This window comes from Anabas testudineus, chromosome 19 (genome assembly GCF_900324465.2).
Source record: "Anabas testudineus chromosome 19, fAnaTes1.2, whole genome shotgun sequence".
Lineage (NCBI taxonomy): Eukaryota > Metazoa > Chordata > Actinopteri > Anabantiformes > Anabantidae > Anabas > Anabas testudineus.
The window spans coordinates 13,038,367-13,058,857 of NC_046628.1; the positions used below are offsets into that span (position 1 = coordinate 13,038,367).

Genomic DNA, 20,491 nt, shown 5'->3' on the forward strand with positions numbered 1-20,491 from the left:
GTATATGAAATAGTCAAAACTAAGTCTATTTTCATTAACTACTGTACCGCATCAAAATGTTGCAAAAACACATCAATGCATCAGTAATAATCCTATAATATTACTGTATGTTATAGTATAATAATAATATAATAATAATACATTTTGATACATTTTCAATGTTTTGAAAAGAAAAGACTTTGAGTAGTTTTTGAAAACTACAGTATTGTTACTTTTACTGTAAGTAATTTGGATATTTCCTCTAAACTTTCCTCTTGAAAGTTTTGCATGGCTTGGAAAATCCCAACTGTCTACACTGAGGAACAATAGGCTTTACAAGCTGTATTCTAAGGCAGAACTTCAAAAGGTAGAAAGAAGCTCCTAAAACCTGTTTACATATCTGATAAACCACTATAATTCTGCATTACATACACTGTCTTGAACCCATTGTCCTATAACCTTTAGATAAGCGGCACATGAAGGTAGTTTTGGTCTTAATTTCGCAGCTCTGAGATCATATATTCTAGTGCAATTATATATTAATTGTTTTGCACTATATGTTTAATTTTAAATGTATATTTTTGCTTTAACCAGGAAGCTCAGTGCCGTTTACCTCAGTGGACTTGCATTTGTAGTCAAACGTCAAGATGTATGGAAAGATACTTGCTCCATCTAGTGTTTAACCAAAGTCGGTGAAACAAACCATGCATACTCCAGAACAGAACAGGACATTCTGGTACATCTTCACATACATTTAAAATTCATGGAAAAAGAAAATACTGCATTGTTAGACCAATATGTTTTGGCCTGTAGTCTTCTATATTCTATTTCTCACAAGCATTTGTCTTATGAGCTCAAATATTCTGCCACAGACCCTTCTGTCCCATTGTGCAGGAAACGTTGGTCCTTTAAATGTTTTTCTTACGTCAGGGAATTAAATAACTTCAAAACAGATTCTGATGCTATTCTGAAAAAGCATATTAAGTCAAGACTGGTCAGTTATCCCATTTATCAGCTGAGAACCCATTAAAACATATAAAATAATCCAATCTGCATTGACTTTGTTTGATTTGATTTCTTTGTTTACTTGGATCCCTGTTACACAACGGCTACATCTCAGGGTTCCTGAGAAAAACTACTTGAGTAAGAGTGAAAGTAAAAACAAACATGTACAGTAATACATGTACTTAAAATTTAAGCACATGTAATAGATTTAGTTTTAAGGTGCTTTTTAGTTTATTATTACAAACTGTTTTAAATTGTAGAGAACTGCATCTTTTTAAAAATATTTAAAAGATAATCATATCTGGCCTGAGAGCAATAGCTTAATTTTGAAAAATTAATTTTACCATACTATTCAATAAAGATAAGGTGAAGGATGAATAAAAATATGTATTATCTGTTGTAAGTGAAAATAGGTTTTTAATTTCAAAAGTGAAACGTTTCTCAATACAAATTGACCAAATATTTGTTCTGAGTTAGTTTAGTATGAGTTTATATGTTTATTGTGCATTCTGTATATTTTATTAATCTGTCTAGTTGTGTTATTTTTGCCCCTAAATAAACCCGACTCTATTCTTTGAAGCTTAATCTGATCATTTACTGTGACAAATGTTAACAGCTTGAAGGGAATAAAAAACGCTTGTTATCAGTAATGTTTTTGTTCTTCCACATGACCGTGTTCATTTATAGTCGCAGCTGATTTTGAACCCTAGCTAATGAAAGAGACACAGGGTTTGGCAAAAACCATTTTATAAAACTGTTGCTTCTGCATTAACTTTGCTTTAGGATTTTCTTTTACACTATATTGGATTAATATGGCAATCGTACACTTTCTCATTGAGCATGATGGTTTTCAAGGTGACCCTGACAGTTCCTGTTTCAACCTGTGTTTAAATCTGAGACACAGTGGATGGAAGTAAAAGGGTCATGGTAGTGGAGGATTTGGTTTCCTTCTACTCCCATTTTCAGGCACAAAACTTTCACAGCCTTCTCACACATGAAGGGATAGACAGTCTCTGTTCCTCCAAACTGTCTTGCATTTCCAGTGGAAACACCATGTGACCAGACTGAATAGGTCTGTGTTTACGTCAGCCACCCCATATCCTCTGCTACCCTCTTCTCCTTCCCCAGACACACCCCTTTGGTTGGATGGGTGTTGTCAGGCGCTCAGCCAATGACAGGACAGCGCTCACCCTTTGAAACACAACCGTGATAAATCAGTGTGTGCAAGTGCACAGAGGGAAAAACAAGACAGGCACAGCCAGGAGTGATATGATTAAAGATAAACCAGAGGCAGGGAAATACTGGTGGGGTGAGGAAGGAAATGAATTGCTAGTTTCTTTGCCTACCTATTTTATTTAATTATTAACTGTCCTTTATGGGAGACATTGATTTATTATGGAAGTAATATAAGGCTATATCTGGATAAAGAAAGAGTGAAGACCCATTTGAATGGAACTGGCCTCTGGTGCAGAGTTCACAGTTCAAGTTCTTTAATAAATTTCTGTTTCCCATGATAAAGAACGGGTTTGTTACCCAGTTAGATCCTGCTAAAGAGCCATATAACACATAATTGTATAGTACCTTTTAAAGACAAATCAAAATGCAATTAAATAAATGTGTATGAGCAACATTTGATCTTGTTGGGCTACATGTGTTTCTTGTCTGTCTTGTGAAGCACTTTGTAACATATGTTTAGAAAAGTGCTCTATAAATAAATTTATATATTTATTATTTAAAAGTACCTGAAATAAAATGTAATATTCAGACAGACAAAAACATAATACACAGATATAGGTCAGTAAAATTTTAAACTTCATTAATTTAAGGCTAGAGGTTTTAGGATCGAATAGAGAAGTTTGAAATGTGTAAATGTGAACACTATTCAACTTATTTTAATAGAGAACATCAAAAATCAAATATTAAAGAGGGTATTTTTTTTTACCTTTTTTTTTTGTGGTGTCACAGTGGCCTCATTTGCAAGCACAACTTAAGATTATCTTTACTGCTGTTTGCTTATCTAAGAATAAGTAAAGCAAACAGACTATAAGAATATTCAAACATTACAGCCTATCACTTCTTTCTTTCTATCTGTCCTAAGAAAAAGAATTATAGAGCTTCAACTCAGCTTAGTCAGGATATTGGCTTTTAGAAGTCAATAAACGTATATTACTCTGTAGTAGACAGACAGAACAAATGATGAGATAAGCTCTACTATTATAGCCTTAATAATACTGAGATATTGCTTTGACTTTGTGCCAGTTGTGATGGGTAACATGGGTACTATTGATTATTTTGTTCAACATCAAAGGCATGATAGAGGATATCCAGAACATGCTGATTTATAAACCAACCAATCAAATGATCACACTGTGCACTGTGTGTTCTTAAAGCACATAGGTTTTACATGTTGTGTGCGTAAACTCACGTTACAAATGTGTGTTTGTACCTGTGCTCAGTGGACGGATCTAATCTTATCATCTGTGCAGAGTCCACAGATGTAAGCGCGGGTCAGGGCCTTTCAGTTCAGACAAGCTCAGCACTATGATTCAGTCTCTCTCTGTGTCATGTGTAGTGCTTAGTTAACCCGGCTGTCATAAACATGTAGCCAGCTTAAAAATGTGCATTCTTATCGGCAAGAGTTAAACTTTTATTCAAATTTGTAAAATTACTATCATGTGTTTGCTACTGCTCAGTGGAAGAGACTTACAGCTGCTGTTAGCTGATCAGTAGGTTGTGTACACAGGAGACCTTGCCCCTTTGCTGAGTCAAGAGGTCTCTGATGAAAGTGATCTTGAGCAACCTGTTAGTGCTGTCGCAGCTCAGTGAAAACCGTTCCCTCCATACACACACGTACAGACACACACCTCCACATTGCTTCATCTGTCTGCAAGATCCAGCAACCCCCTATTCAAACACATACGCACGCTGTTAGTGACCTGCTGCCCTAATTTATGCACTCTCACTTCACACATATAATGCAAACACACAGTATAGAACACTTGCATATATCCATGGCTCAAAGGATGGCCATTTTGGTCTGTATCACATGTATGTATCACAGAAGTTCAATTTCCATAAACATTTGTAAAGACGCTCACAGACACAGAGTCGCTGGAATGACTACTAACTCAGTTTTCTCCCTGGCAGAAGAGCAGGGGAAGAATCATCTGGTGTGCGCGATACCATCCCCATGAAAGCTTCTGCTGCGATGTTGTCACATGGAGCATTCATGGAGTCAAATGGATGAAGGAATTCAATTTGCAAAAGGTTCTGAAGCAACTCTATCTTTGCACATGAACTAATGTGCATGTTATGATGTGAACAGAAAAATAATTCTTAAATGTTTTGGGATGTATGACTGTTTAACTGAACACCAGTGAATCCATCTAAGTCAAAATAATATATACAATCAATAATTATTGAAAATATAGACAGCTCTTCTTTATTCGTTGCTGAAATGTGTTAATAAATTGCAATAAGTAGGAAAATGAAAAAAGTAAAGGAGTAAAATAGGCTACGTATTGTGGACAATGACAATATTGTCAGTTTACCTTATTGTTATTTGAAATTTGAGCCTAAAAAGGGGGAAGGTTATGAGAGAAGTTAAAGGTAGATCCAAACAAGGTGTTCCATTTTTAAATCAGCCAACTAACTTTCTGTCTGTGAAATACTTTAATCTCGGAGCTGCTGATGGGAGCATGAGAGCTTGTGATCTAATCACAAAGTTCAAAATTATAACACCGTGTAACTCTGACTGAAACTAATAAGTGACCAAGCTGCAACCTGTTCATTAACTTTCACTAAATCCTCTTCAACACCTCCCTGTACATATCACTGATGGGCACCGAGATGCGCGCACCTCCACCTCCACCACCACCTCCACCTCCACCACCTCCCTACTGTACTACAGCTGATGCTCGGGAGCGCGCGCTGTCAAGCGCTTGGCACGGGCGCGTGTCCCCGTGGGCCCTCCTCTTCCGCGTGCGCACCGAGGGCAGAGCCCCCGCCGCTCGCGCTCCTCGGCTCGTGCTGCCTTTTAAAGCTAACGTGCCACTTCCCACTCGGCCAGAGGACGGGACTCGGTGAGAAGCTGCTGCTCGGTCGTCGCACCCCCCCTCTCCTGTCGTCGCCCCCATCGTTCTCGTCGTTCAGTCGCCTTTTATTATTTTAGCTAGTTTCAGTCATGTATCGGTATTTCGGGGAGCTGCTCAGCCGCTCTGCGGGGAGTGCCCTGGCGTCGGGCTGCGTGGACTCCGCTCTCCCGGTGTCCTCGTCCCTGATGCGGCTCCGTCATTATGCCGACGCCGCGGACAAGCCCGACGACCCCAACTTCTTCAAGATGGTCGAGGGCTTCTTCGACCGCGGCTCCGCCATCGTGGAGGACAAGCTGGTGGAGGACCTCAAGACCCGGGAGAGCCCCGAGCAGAAGAGGCACCGTGTGCGGGGCATCCTGCGCATCATCAAGCCCTGTAATCACGTCCTGAGCGTGTCTTTCCCCATCAAGAGGGATAACGGAGAGTGGGAAGTGGTGGAGGGGTACCGAGCCCAGCACAGCCAACACAGGACACCCTGCAAAGGCGGTAAGAGCCGAGCCAGACCTCCCGGACCGGCCTCCTGGACAGCTAGCTTTAGTTAGCTGCTGCATTAGCTAATTACAGACACAAACACAGGGCATGTCAACAGCTGCTTCTGGAGTTTAGCCTTGCTAGTCTTATCTGTAGCGAACCTGCGACATTTATATGTTCAACGGCAGCTTATTTGTTTATTTATTCTTAATTAAAATCTGCACTTAGTTCACATTGCAATTTACTGACCTTCCTGCTCACCTGTGGCTATAATGTGACTGTGGTTTGTTAGCTGGCAGGCTAGAAGCAAGCTAGCACACTGTGTGGTGACCAGCCTTCAGTCCATCATTGATGCTGTCTTTGCACAAACAGTTTCTTATAGTTGTGTTGTTTGATCTGGTTCAAACCTGGATATTGGTGCCTTTATATTTATGCTTTCACTGATCTTAGGTCACCATGGGTTGTCACTTATTCCTATTGCATGTTATTCCCATTTATTAGTGTCAGGTGACTCATATGACTCAGTAAAATATCAAAACAGAGAGTGTGGTTGTCTCCCATTTTGTAGACACATGCTGAAATTCTTCATGTGCAAAGTGTCAGACTTGGGTAAAATATGATCTTTGGTTCAGAGTTCAAGGTTCATAATAAGCCATGGTTGCAGTGCACTGTGGGTAAATTGTGGGTAGAGGGATATGATGTATAGGAAGAGGCGTGAGAGTTTGGACAGGGGGTGGCTCATTTTCCAGGCTCTACTATTTGTCAGAAGTGTGACAGGTGGGGGAGGGTACTATGGAGGGATACTCTGTAGAAACAGACATGTCATTCTGTCAGCCAGTCAGAGGCCATGTTTGAATGGTATGAAACCCTTTCACTGCACCTGCTTGATGTTGCGATTGAAGACCTATTCTTGGGAGGCATATTCCTGCTCAAGACATGCACTTAACACACGTGCTGTATTCATAATTGATTTAATGGTTTGTAATTGGGTTTACAACGCTATCTGACAGGTTGAGTCAGAATAGTTTAAAATTTCTTTCAGATTTCCCTTCCAAAACACATAACGGGAAAGAATCAGTGCCCTGTTTATGAATTTGCATTGCCACAGACTGTACAGACAGTTATCAGAGGCAATGTAGGTAAAATCAATAATACTAAAACATCACTGCCTCTATTATCTCATAAAATCCCAAATAGAAGTGAACGGAAGCATGGTCCACAGATAAATCAAAAGCAAGCTTGCCATTAAAAGTCTCTATAGTGGTACTAAAGATTACTACAGTAAATATCTTCCTCTCAAAGGTCACACTGCAAGTGTTAGATCCTGATTCATCCAAACACCTGGATAATAGTTGTAGGACAGGAGCAGGAGCTGTTATTTCTGACTGGGTTTAATCATTGATATAGTGCATAGACCCTTAACTGTGTGCAGATCAAACTGCACAGTGCAAAGGCTGTTTTTGTGCGGGCATGGGGTGCGCATACATCCCTTTGTAAGCCATACAGAGCAACAGCTACTGGTCTTGACTTGACACTGCTCTCTACTGACTACAGAGTGAGCATGTGGTGTGTATGCATAGCTGTTCACACACTACTAGATGAAAGTTTGTGGAAAACTGCCCATTTTTTTTATTAAGCCACTTAAGTTTTGTTTAGTCTGCTAAATATTTTTACATCCTTCTCCTTTCTGTGCAGAAGTGGAATAAATCTGTGGGATATTTAATATCAGTGTTGTCACGTGGAAACCAAACCAATGAACCAAAGTTGTGCATTCAGTAGAAATAATTTGTAAACAATATTCCGCCTATTACTACGTAAAGTACATCAGCTTTGCTGGGGCTTTAGGCCAGCCTATAAAATGAAATTGTTCTAAATGCTGCAGGAACTATGAATTTCAACGATGGCTCAGTTTATTCCCAAAACTTTCCACTTCAGAGGAATGTGTTTACTGCTATGTTTTGGTTCTTGTTGCTGTGGCGGTTTGCTGATTGGGTGGATAAATGGATGGCTGGGTGGGGGTTGGGAAGGCAGCCTGGCCTTTTTTTTTCTTTTTTCTTTTAATTTAATCAGAGTGCTCAAGATTGTCCTTTGTTGGTAACTCTGAACTGATCTTTGGATGAATGGGGGGAAAAAAAGAAATGGAGAATCCAGCAGCACTTTCAGAGAGGGAGCTTTGTTGTACGATGTCTCATCTTTTCCTTTCATAATGGAATAATGTCATTAAGTACTGCGTTAATAATGGATGTAAGATGGAAGGCACTGATTATAGTATTGTAAGAAGGTGGATGTAAATTCATTCCTGCTTCCTGTGTTTTTGCTTGCACTGTAATGTAAACAGATGAATAGAGTGCCTTTGCCTTTGCTCTCACAAACCAATCTGCAGCCTCTTCTTTGTGCTTTTTGCTCTGGTGTTTCTCTGCATAAGCAAACTCTGGATGTGCTATATTTGGTATTACTGGTCAATCGCACACACACATTGTGCGGATGAGATGGTGCATGTGACTTGAACACACAGCTGACTGTATGATCTCATGTAACACTGCACACGGGTTGCTCCACACGTTGCTGTAGGGGTGGCAGCAGTAAACCCCGAACAACAGGAAGAAGTGAATGCAGTTTAGGGGCTGGGGTCAGAATGGAGGGCTGGGATTGGTTCATTGGTTTCCACCCGCCCATCTGATGTTACTACCAGATGCAATGAGTGGTCCTGTTCCTGTGGTTGTAGAGAACATACTGTAATTATTAGTCCAGCCCAAGTCTAATACTGTTATTCATTTACTCTTTCTGTTGTTGAGCTGCACTTATAGTGGAGGCAGTTTTAGTACATAATCATGTTGCTGTTTGAAGACTTAAACTATCTGATGATATTAAAATATTTTTTATTTTATCTTTGGTCACTGTGTTAAATGCCTTCCTCTCTTTTCTCTCTGTGCGTGTTTCTTCAGGTATTCGTTACAGCACAGATGTGTCTGTGGATGAGGTCAAAGCCCTGGCCTCTCTGATGACCTATAAGTGTGCCGTTGTCGGTAAGTATTACCATCACACAAAGCCTCCTGTTGTTTCTCTTTGATCTGCACATACATATTAAGGCTGTATTTACACAGATATTTGCCCTGTATTAAAACAATACAGAGGCTGCATTGATGAACATGGGTTCTGTCATGTGCAGTTTTAGTAGCAGTGTTTTGCAGTACTCAAACATATTCTGGTTGCAGCTGTTATATCCATTATTGTGATGAGGTATACAAATTCAGCAACAAGACGGTTCATTACAAAGTATACAGTATACATATACAATATAGAATTGCATGTGACTAGCCAGTGCAATGCTTTTCCAGGTAATGCTTAACAGGAAAACTTGAACAGATATAACATTTTAGTTGCTCAGTGCTGCATTGTTTGAGAACGCTGCACCAAATGTAATTTCCCATTCAAAACAACAAGAAGGGCTAAACGTTTTTTTATTGTATAATAAAAGTCTGTGGGAACACGACCTAATACTCTGTCTGAGTAAATTCAGAGTGAGGACACTCCTTTTTACTACACTTGCCAGGATGTTAAGTTATTAGTCATGCTCTACCTCTAGAAGTTCTTTGCTTCTTTTTCTTCTAAGCCCACATTGGAAAATCTAACTCTACATGTGTATATTGATGTCATGCATGCTGGCACAAACACATTTATGTTCCTCTGGTCTTCATACTGTATTCTTCTTCAGATGTGCCATTTGGGGGAGCCAAAGCTGGAGTCAAGATCAACCCCAGGAATTACTCAGTAAGTCTTTTAGTGGTCCTCCTCCACCCTCACTCAAACAAATATGATACACAGACATGTTTTTTTAAATGCTATAATATTTATAGTAGAGCAACAAAACCTAAAAAGAGCACTGTACATTCACAATGCTGACATTCATTGGAGGGATATCAACTTTCCTTCGTCTCCTTCTCAAATCCAAACAAACCCAGAGGATGATTCAATCACAGAAGAATGCAAAAGACAGAGCTGTGGAACCTTTTCATTTTATTTTTGTTCATCCACTCACTGAGCACAAGTTAAGTGAGAAGAAAGAATAATAACTAATAAGAGAAATAGAGATTTGGATGAGATGCTGGTTTAATTTATCTGTTGAAGCACATAACAAAATGTGCCTTTTGCCTTTTTTTCTGTATTCAAATTTTCTTCCAAGTCTGGAAGAACTGCAGTGCCAATAAATGAGAAGATATAAAAGGAATTATGTTAAGTTCAGTTCAGTTTCTCTCTCTCAGTTAGATAATGGTGCCTGTTGGGGGATTTTAGTCAGTGTATCAATGGATGCCGTAATTTTTATGATTTAATTTAATTTGCTGTTGCCTTTGAACTCAGTTGACTGAAAAGAAAACCCAAACAAAACCTCAGTTTTATCAGAATGCCAGAAGCATCTTTCTGTGTCTGGTTCAATATCTGGTGCAAACTGTCGCTTTATAAGTTTTTGTTTTGCAGGATGTAATGTAACGTAAGGTGACAACATGTTTTTGCTAAACTCCTGCACTTCTTGTCTGTTGTAGGACAATGAGCTGGAGAAGATTACCAGGAGATTCACTATTGAGCTGGCTAAGAAGGGTTTCATTGGTAAGTTTTTGTGTAACATTTAACATTTGCTTAGGTTGGAACTGTTGTTTATTACTGAAAGGTTTAAAAGATATTTTATATCTTTTAGGGGTAGTCATATGAATGAAAACTGGATGTCCAGTGTACACTCAGTATGGACTAAAATGGTCGTAGTGGTGAATATTTCCACTGTGAGAAATAAACATTTCCTGTCATCTAGCACTGTGTATTCAGGTCGGGGAAGCTCAGGGTGTGGCTGTGTTAACTTAAGAGGGACACGGTTAATAGTGGTGACTAGGAGGATGGAAGCTGAACTTGAATCTGATGTTTTCAGGCAGAGAACTACAAATAATAACTTATGTCATAATGTATATTCTGTATACAGTGATTGAAGAAGACCTTTATGTAAATAAAAATTGCAATACCACAATATAAAAATAGTATTCTGGTTAAAGGTTTGCTTGCTCAGCCTCCAGTAGGCACATGCTAATGTGTTCATATTAAACACAGCAAAGATATATAGGAGACTCTCTGTCATGAGTATTTTGTCATTTGGGTGAACTTTTGTGCAATTCACTTGTAAATGTTTATACACTCTAGAGGTAAAACAGTACCCAGTGTACACATCACCGCCCTGTTCTTTCAATGAGAGTGTAAAGAGGACAAACCCCTATTAAGAATTGGGGTTGTCGATTTCTCTCTCGCAGTAGTCCCATCCCCCACCTCTCTACATGCCAGCTTCTGTTTTTGGATCTTGTTCCAGAATACAAGGCCCCCGAGGCACTTGATAACTGGCTTGTTTTACCAAACTCTCCCACTTCTCCCTCTCTTCCTCTCCTGTCCACCTTTCTTCACCAGGACCTGGCATTGATGTTCCGGCCCCAGACATGAGCACAGGAGAGAGGGAAATGTCCTGGATTGCTGACACATATGCCAACACCATTGCACACACTGTAAGTTCTTAGACATATGCAACTAATCTCAGTGACTTGGCAGGATTTTGGGAATTTTAAATCAAGACAGTTTAAAAACAGGGAATGACTCACATGTAAACCATGAGCAGTGGTTTCCTGCCTCACCCTTCCCAACACACCACGGGTACATTCCTGGTGTGTTCAAACCAGCTTTACAGAATCAGGCTAGTTGTGTTTGTATTATCAGTTAATCATTCTCCTATGAAAACCTGTCAAACAGGCCTTATTTGATTAAAGATGAAAAACATTTCCAGTGTCTTTAGCGTGCGTTCCACACATTCCATAAAAACAGATTTTCCTATCCTTATTTGTGCTTGACATGGTGTTACATGTTGAGACTCAGTAGAGTTGGGCTTTTGTTTTTCTTCATGACACTCATAATCCATCCACTCATAATTCTCACTAACCACCTCTCAAGCTATCTAGTCATATGCCCTCTCTTTAAGATCCCCTTGCAGGGTAGGTGATAAATTTCTGCTATGGGTATCAGAGAGCAGAGAATTATGAGTATTGAGTACCTATGTGTCCAGTTAGCTGACACATTGCATGGCACTGTAACACTACATATTACTAATACAGTATTTTACTGATTGCATATAGCACTGAAAAGCACCATGCTGCTGCAGACATGAAAGATACAGTACCACTAATGGCCACTAGATGCTGGTTCCCCATAATACTAGTTTCAAGACTAGAGGACAAACTAAAAGGCTTCAAAAACCTGTGGGCAGCGACTCTGGTTTTGTGTATATAATGATAATGTCTTCATGTGTGTTCAGGATATCAATGCCCATGCGTGCGTGACAGGCAAACCCATCAGCCAGGGAGGAATCCACGGACGTATCTCAGCCACTGGTCGTGGAGTTTTCCACGGCATCGAGAACTTCATTAGTGAAGCGTCCTACATGAGCATGTTGGGACTGACCCCTGGATTCCAGGACAAGACCTTCATCATCCAGGTATAAACAGCATGCATTGCTGGATAGCAGTAGAATGTTTTACACAAAAAGAAAGAGACCCAAGACTTTAAACATACTGCAGATACTTACAGGATTTAAGTTTTTATTTAAAGCCATGATAAGGGGTTTTACAGCTGTGCTTTAATCAGAACCATGCCATCTGTTTTACAGTGGCCCTGATCTCCTCATGCCAAGCATAGAGATGTGAACTGAAGCAGTTGTAATGGAAATTGATGGATTTAGTTGTAAATAACAGGCCTTTAAGATAAAATAGTCTGATGTGCTCCTCTAAATCTCCTGCATGTCAAGTTGTAAATCTGCAAGAAGAGAAGTGTGCATGTGGGAACAAAAAGTCAAAGAGCAGGACTCTCCCTGGCAGTTTCACTTCCTTTGGTCACGTGTTGCTCACAGCAACACTATAAACACTTGCTACCACTAGAATGCTTTGTATTTGATTTTTTTTTTCTCATAACAGCAGTGTAATCTGGTATACTTGAGTAACAACCCTGCATGTTGAGAAACAGGCATTCAAAAATGCATCTCAATCAAGATGGTTGCACTCTGTTACATTGAGATATATAAAAAAGGTTCTGTTCATGCTAATTTCTGTACAGGGTGCATAAAATGCACCATATGATTTCGGTGCTTCAGGTAGAAAAGATGTTGACCTGCATGACATTTGATCAAGGAGTGTTTCAGTGAGAATAAATGGGTAAGGGCATCACTGAGGAGGTGAAGAAGCGGTGACAACAGCTGATTCATGACGTAAATGTTCAAAAAGCTAATCCCTCTCTGTGTTTAAGGATTATGTTGTGCTGAGATGAGATTTTCTTAGATGTATTACTGAGAGATTCTAGCGTGGTACTAAGATTGACATTTTATCCAACTGATGAAGGTACAAGGCACCTTGTTATTTTAAATAATTATAGCTCAGCTGTATACAATAATAGAAATGTAAGAAGTGCTAGGTTAAAGATGACCGTACTCTAATTGTTAATGTGGCAAATTAATAATCTATACCACTATACAGTAGTAATGGGCTGGAGTTTATCTGTTAACATTATTGCTGTTTATAATTTTTTTGTTTTTTTGTTTTTTGTATATTCAGAAATATTTTCTGTATTCTAACATATAAACATCAAATAAAAGTGACATATGAGAATTCATATTACCTACCCACACTTCCAGCTAAATTAATTGTTAGGGCCATATTTGAGAATGATTTTTCCTGTTTCTCACCCACATTTACATAGAAATGAATCAAATATATATGGCCCCTGGTTTCATTTCAGGTCATGACACAGTAGATGATATTATAACCTAAACTGGCCACATGATGGCACCAGAGTATTTATTACTACATAAAGTAAAATTGAACCATTCTTAATGGTTGGCTATAACGGGCTATAATGATTTAATAATGTTTACTGTTGGTATTCTTTATTGATTTTAAAAGTATGTATCATGATGTTAGACTGTAGTGTTTATAACCTTGTGATGTTTTTCACAGGGCTTTGGTAATGTGGGTCTTCACTCCATGAGGTACCTGCACAGGTTTGGGGCCAAGTGTGTGGGCATTGGTGAGATAGATGGAGCCATCTACAACCCAGAGGGTATCGACCCCAAACAGCTGGAGGACTACAAACTGGTACCTGCAAAGTCTCTCACTCACATAAGTCACTTTACCTTTACATTTACTCAAACCTGTTCTCTTTTCTCTTTGTCCCCCTTTTTGCTCATTCCTAAAATACATCAATTGTTTATTTCTTCTTTTAATTTGTATTAAATCATACTGGTTTCATGTCATTTAACAATATTGCTGTCAGATTACTTTGTTGCTTCTGGAAAAACTAATTTTTATATTAATATAAAATATAACCTAATATTTACCTGTGTACGTCTCTGCACTTTCTGTAGCAACATGGCACCATTGTGGGCTTCCCAGGAGCTAAACCGTATGACGGGAACATTTTGGAAGCCGACTGCCACATCCTGATCCCTGCTGCCGGAGAAAAGCAGCTCACACGTCATAATGCCCCTAGAATTAAGGCCAAGGTAAACAATCACTTTTTACTTAAGGTGTTTTTCTTGGAATCCCCTCAGTGAGGACAGGGCAACTTTGGTAAGAGTTATGTTAAATGTGTTTTTGTTTTTTTGTGCGTTCCAGATCATTGCTGAAGGTGCCAATGGCCCCACAACCCCAGATGCTGACAAGATCTTCCTGGAGAACAATGTCATGGTTATTCCTGTAAGCACACACAATGCATGCATACAGTACACATATTAACACACAAGACACCCTTTTCCTTTTTACATCCACATATAATGCTGACTTTAAGCAAATGTGTTTATTTTGTTCATCTCAGTTTAAATGAATAGCCTGGTTTCATGAATATAAAATATGGCCATAACGCACACTTGAATAATCTGTGCATTTTTAATGGTGGTGTTTGTACAGTACAATGTGTTTGAGCATGGTAAGTTGTAAAATATGTCTATGCTACAACAATAAAGACATTAAACGTCAGTGACGCTATGTTGAAGACTCTGACAACCAGTTTTATCAATCGACTTCTTAAGCTGATTATAAATGAAACTTCAATATGCTAATGCTAAATGAGACTCGAAATCATCCCACTCTGCTCTGAGCCGTCCTCCTTTTCCTGCTCTGCTGCGCTCCTCTATGCTCTTCTTCTTCAGGTATTAGTTATTTTCAAATTAAAGTTAAAGCAGAAATCACTGAAATTATTGGTTAGAAGAAAGAGCTGTGCTCAAAAACATTCAGAAGCAAATATCTCTGCATTGTTGGCGGGCCTTTCTGTGAGTGTGACTTCACTTGAGGATTTGACAGTGGCTCTCCACATTAAAATATATTGTCGAACATCAGGATAATCTTTTAATGCAAACAATCAAAAAGCCTTTAGTAGCTTTTCTTATGTCAGTCTTAGTTTTCAGTTTTCATTCTCACTTTCACTGTTTTTGCACCATAACTGGTTTTAATGCATTTTGCAATTAATAATTTCACAGAAACATTTATTTTGCTGTTGATTCCAGTGTTTTTTATTTTGCTGAATTATTATTTAATTGCCTAATCAAAAGACAATTTTACAATACAGAGGAAATTTGAAAAAAAAAAAAAAGTACACACAAAAGAGTAAATATTAAAATAACAGGCATATGTATGGTTGATGGTATGTTTGTTTTATCTTGCAGGACATGTACCTCAACGCTGGTGGAGTCACAGTATCTTACTTTGAGTGGCTGAAGAATCTCAACCATGTCAGCTATGGAAGACTGACCTTCAAATATGAGAGGGACTCAAACTACCACCTGCTCAGTGAGTACAAGACTGCTTTTCAATTATTTCATAATCAGCAGAGAAACTAGCTTGTGCTAGGATCAGACAATCAGAGATTCTTTACCATTACATTAGAAATAAGAAAAATAATGAAACACCAGAACACCAAAACCTTCAAAGATGTACAGTATATAGCCATTTCAAATTCAAAATTATGTAATTGATTTTAGAACCCAGTTACAATGATAGTGAATGATAGTGGAAAAAATAAAGCCCTTTAGTCAGTTATTTGCTGCATAATGAGCCATATTGCTTAATTTCTTTCTAAATAGACTCACTAGGGTTTGGGGGACTCATCAGACTTGGGATCTTCAGGCTCACTGTCTCTATCTATCAGATCAAGTTCTTCCATTTGTTTCTGCAACCTTCTATCTACCATTTTTTCACGCATTTTTTGAAAATTGCTGTCAAACTTTAAAAGCTCATCTGTTGAACTACGTATCAGGAACTTTCCACTAGTGTATATGGACACAGTGATTCCTGCGCCAGAGAGCTTGATTTGACTAGGCAGCTGTTCTTTCTTCCAGTCAGGGTACTGGGCAAGTATAGTATCTTTCCAGGCATCTGAAGAATGGGTAAAGAAAATTAGGTTGCACATGTTCCCATCTCTTCTAACATCATAGAAGAGAACGTCTGGATTCAGAAACACAATTTCTCTATGTCTTCTCAATCTTCTTCGAGCTGTCCTCTCCCTAGGGGCAGCCATCTATAATGAAACAATAAGAACTTTTACTTTTTTGTAAGTTAACATTTTACAGATAAATTCCACGAAACAGTTAGTACTTAGACTTGCCATGATGTTTTACCTTGTTTTTCTCTTGTTGTTGTGATGGTCTGGATTTCTCAGGATGGTCCACACTTTGACCTGTTTTGGAAATAAATGTGAACATTATAAAGAATTAAGCTACCTATTACCAGCTTCACTCTGTCCTGTCTGAAAACTCATCCACAACATCTATTTCTGGAGTTCTGACATGTACAGCAATACCTACTTAAGTTTAATTCAGTAATAAATAACATCAATAACTTTTATGTTTTGCAAAGTTTTAAGATTGTCAATGTAGCTGTAAGTAGAAAAAATAAGTCAAGAAGTTAAGGACAGAAACAGATGAATTCTTACTGAATTGACGGTGGTTCAGGCAGAGTTGGTGCTGTTGCTGTAGTAATAGAGGTCGGCTGATGTGAAATCAGGATTGATCTGGAAACTGTTGTTCCCTTTTAATTTATATTGTCTCTTCTGTTCACTTATAGCCAATCAAAAAACATTCACCATGTATGGTAAAAATCAACAAAGCATATCGAATCACATCAAAAGAACTTGATGGATTAGTTATGTTATGTGTAAGTGTTTTGTCAAGTTAAAGGGTGTGTTTCAAAATTAAACCTCACTTCAAAGTTTGTCTTTACATGATTGTCTCATGACAAGTGAGAAAGAGGCCTCGTTTTGCTGAAATCACATGATGCATAGATTTCTTTTTTTTTTTTTTGGCTCGAGCACAGGCTTGTACACATGAACAACTTTATCTTGCGATAAAAGAGGTTCCAAACAAAGAAACCTGCTGAGCTTCAACATTGTACAATCACTCTTATATTACTATTATTTTTATTTATAATTTGTCTACTATATGTCGGTGATCTATGGTGAACTCTTAAGCGATGCCTCATGCAATGAACCTTTTGTTGAAACTGTCTGGAAAGCTTTAGCTTCTTCTCCCATCACTGCCTCTCATTTTTCTCCAATTCTCCTTTTGTGATTCCTCTAGTGTCTGTGCAGGAGAGTTTAGAGCGGAAGTTTGGCAAACAGGGGGGACCCATCCCCATCGTTCCTACAGCTGACTTCCAAGCCAGAGTTGCTGTGAGTAGCATCTGCTAATACGTGTGCATGCATTGACTAGTGCTGATCAAAACAATATTAACTGTTTTTCCTACCCACTTTGATACATATTGATGTATTTTGTCTGACTTGAATAGACACTCCTTTGCCTTCTTTCACCTATTTGGCCAAAATGCCATATTAATTAAAGCATTGCTCCTTTAAAGGAAAAGCATAACTAATTTGGCAATCCATACTTAAAAGTATATTGGAGAAATAATATTGGAGTTTTGTGGCTCATCCAGAATCAGACCACAGATTTGACTTGTTGGTCAGATACTGTTCTTGCTACCAGTTCAGTTTGGTGAGACTGCAGTGATGTTGATGGACAACACTTAAGTGTTGGTCGTTGTTTTACAATTTGATTTAAATACTTAATTTATAAATATATATAATTTAAGTTAGTTTAATAGGTATCTTATTTTGTTAACTTGCTTTGCAGGGTGCCTCTGAGAAGGATATTGTTCATTCTGGGTTGGCCTACACTATGGAAAGATCTGCCAGGGTAAGTGACCACATACAATAGTGCACTGTATTATGTAACACTGTAAATGGTGCTGAAACACAATTGAACTTTTATAATGTGAAACTGCCAAACCTGTACACCAGTGACAATACTGGAAGATCTTGTTATAAAACATTCACTGACATAATTCAGAGATTGACTACACGTTTAATTTCACCTTCACTTTTGCACGCAAAAAACACTTTTTTCATTTCTTACTATTAGCTACAGTTGCTATAAAGGTCATTTAGTTTTTATGTAGAAAAAAAAACAAAACGTACAATACAATCAAGTATGGTTCTTAAAAATACTCTGAATAGACTGAAAATTGGCCATCTTCACAGTTCATTTACATTTAGTTATTTGGCATTTTAGCCAAGGAGAAGTACTATAAAGTAAAGTGCTTTGAGAAGAGCTGCTTCTGTTTTCATGGGGTATAAGGTTTTTTTTTTTTTTTTTTAGGTTTTAAGTTGGTTAATTGGTTATTCTATCAGCACTTATCTATGGGCTCTATCAGTTCTCTTGGTTTTCTCTGACTGGTGTCACTGTGAACTAAATATTAATCATCATTCTGAGATTTTTTTTTTTCTTTTATTAAAGTCTAATTTGGTTAATTCTGTAACCAGTCACGGATTTATTTATTTTTTTAAATTAGTCATAGTATTTACTGTTGTAATCTGAAGTGTTAGTGTTGTCAGTTATTTTAGGATCTGTAAAAACAGTACCTATATATAGGTCCTATAAGGAACAGAGTTATAAAACATTACCAAACACAAGTCAGCAGCTCCTGCTCCAGTCTGGTTACTTTTAATAGTCACAGTATAGAGCTCTGTCCTTCTAATGTGTCTTTGGTACGATGTGTATAACGTGCTCTCTTCTGACAACCCCCTACCCTCTATTATTTTTTTTCTTCTAGCAAATCATGCGCACAGCCAGCAGGTACAACCTTGGTCTGGACCTGCGGACAGCTGCCTACGTCAATGCTATTGAGAAGGTCTTCAAAGTCTACAATGAGGCTGGGCTCACCTTCACATAAATGGCCAATCACGACCCACGTGACCTCTCACTCCCTCCACCCTCCTGCTTTCGATCACCCTCTCCTGCCTTCTTCCACCTTCTCTACAGCCTACAGAACATATCACTGTTTACCGCTGCTCTTTGGCTCCTTCATCTGTACAGCGCAGCAGTGGCTAGCCTAGTATTTATCCTGTGATCTTTGTGCTGCCATTATGCTGAATCTGTGTTTAGATATCACCCTGTTCTTATTTTTGCCTCAAGTTATATTGAGAAAGAGTTAGATCTTGAGACTAAAAGACCCTGTCCTTCCCCCAGCCCTTATATAAATGTTTCTAATATTGTTGAATGGCAGCCATACTCGCAGCGCTGAATGCACGTGTGACCCTCCTGTTGTGGTTGTTTCAGTTGACACTACAGATGCCTTATTTCAGTAAAGAGGCCTGCTCTAAAAGGGAGATGGCCACCTGTGTCTAATTAAAAAGGATTTAGATTTAACATCATGTGAATAAAACAGAAAAATAGTTTTATTACTCCTGGATTTGTCGTCTTCCTGTTTCAGGTGTAAAGTTTAGTAGTGAAGTTGCCAGCGTTTAGGATTTCCAACATAAGTTTAATTTCATAGTTAGCATTTTTACTGTTGGAGATTTGATAGCTGGCCTCCTGCTCACTGTTCCCTCTTTTTTTTCTACCTTGTCTGTTGCTTTTACTCTTAAATACAGCTTCTTCCTGACTCCTCCACTGGCCAAGAAATAGGGGCAGGCAGAGGTGAGGTGTTACTGTAACCTCCTGTCCCTTGGTTAAAATCTCTTTAATTTTGACCGTCCAGTTCCTCAACATTCAAAGTATTTGAAGGAAATAACTTTTTATTTTATTCACTTTTTTTGAAAACCAATAAAGTGTTGAGAAAAAGATTTACACATCTGTGCTGTGTTATTTCTCTATTATTATTCTCTGTACTTTGACTAACTGGGCAGATTTAAAAAGGATCTGGTTTATTGGATTTTCTGCAGTGTAAAAAAAAGCCTGAAAGAGGGAATTACACAAATACGCAATACTGTAGTCAGGGCTGGGAAAACAGGGTTTGGTTTAGGGTTAAACATAAGAAACATGAGAAATGTGTACACTTCACAATATACACATTGACTTTGATAAGCATTGGAACTGAAGGGTGATAGAGTACCACTCATATCTGTATATTCAATTGATCAAATGGGTAACGATTTGCATTACTGCACTACAGTAATTAACTTTGTCTTTCTACTTTGTCTACTAAAAAGGAGTCACATATTTGCTAATATTTGCTGCCATGCAACAGACTGCATCAAATCACTGCTCCTGGCATCCTGATAGTACACGCTTCAGTACATTACTGTACTCTGCCCTTAGGCTTTAAATTTAGAAAAGGGTGTGACTGCGCTCACTGAAGACAAAGCTCTCATCAAACACTATAAAGTCAGTTTTTGAAAGTCACAATGAAGCTTTGTTGAAACCTGTCATTTCCAGTGCATCACATACACTGATTAACCTAGCCCTAACCCTACCCCAGCCTAACAAGCCTAACAAGCAGTTGATGGATGTAGAAGAGGTTTGAGTTCCGGTTTGCTTATTCCCTGTCCCACGTTTTAGTTCAGAAAAGCCCTGACATTAAATCAAATATTACCAGATTTCCCTG

At 38.5% G+C, this 20,491-nt stretch overlaps 1 protein-coding gene across 1 annotated transcript; it reads left to right on the plus strand.

Moving 5' to 3' along the window:
- Positions 1–5,004: 5,004 nt before the first annotated feature.
- Positions 5,005–19,730, plus strand: glud1b (glutamate dehydrogenase 1b). The gene is made up of 13 exons (XM_026351409.1): positions 5,005–5,564; positions 8,495–8,575; positions 9,265–9,320; positions 10,091–10,154; positions 10,992–11,086; positions 11,887–12,066; positions 13,577–13,714; positions 13,984–14,121; positions 14,234–14,314; positions 15,280–15,403; positions 17,188–17,279; positions 17,740–17,802; positions 18,719–19,730. The coding sequence occupies exons 1-13, from the start codon at positions 5,168–5,170 to the stop codon at positions 18,836–18,838; spliced, it is 1,629 nt and encodes a 542-aa protein (XP_026207194.1). The 5' UTR covers positions 5,005–5,167; the 3' UTR covers positions 18,839–19,730.
- Positions 19,731–20,491: the final 761 nt, after the last annotated feature.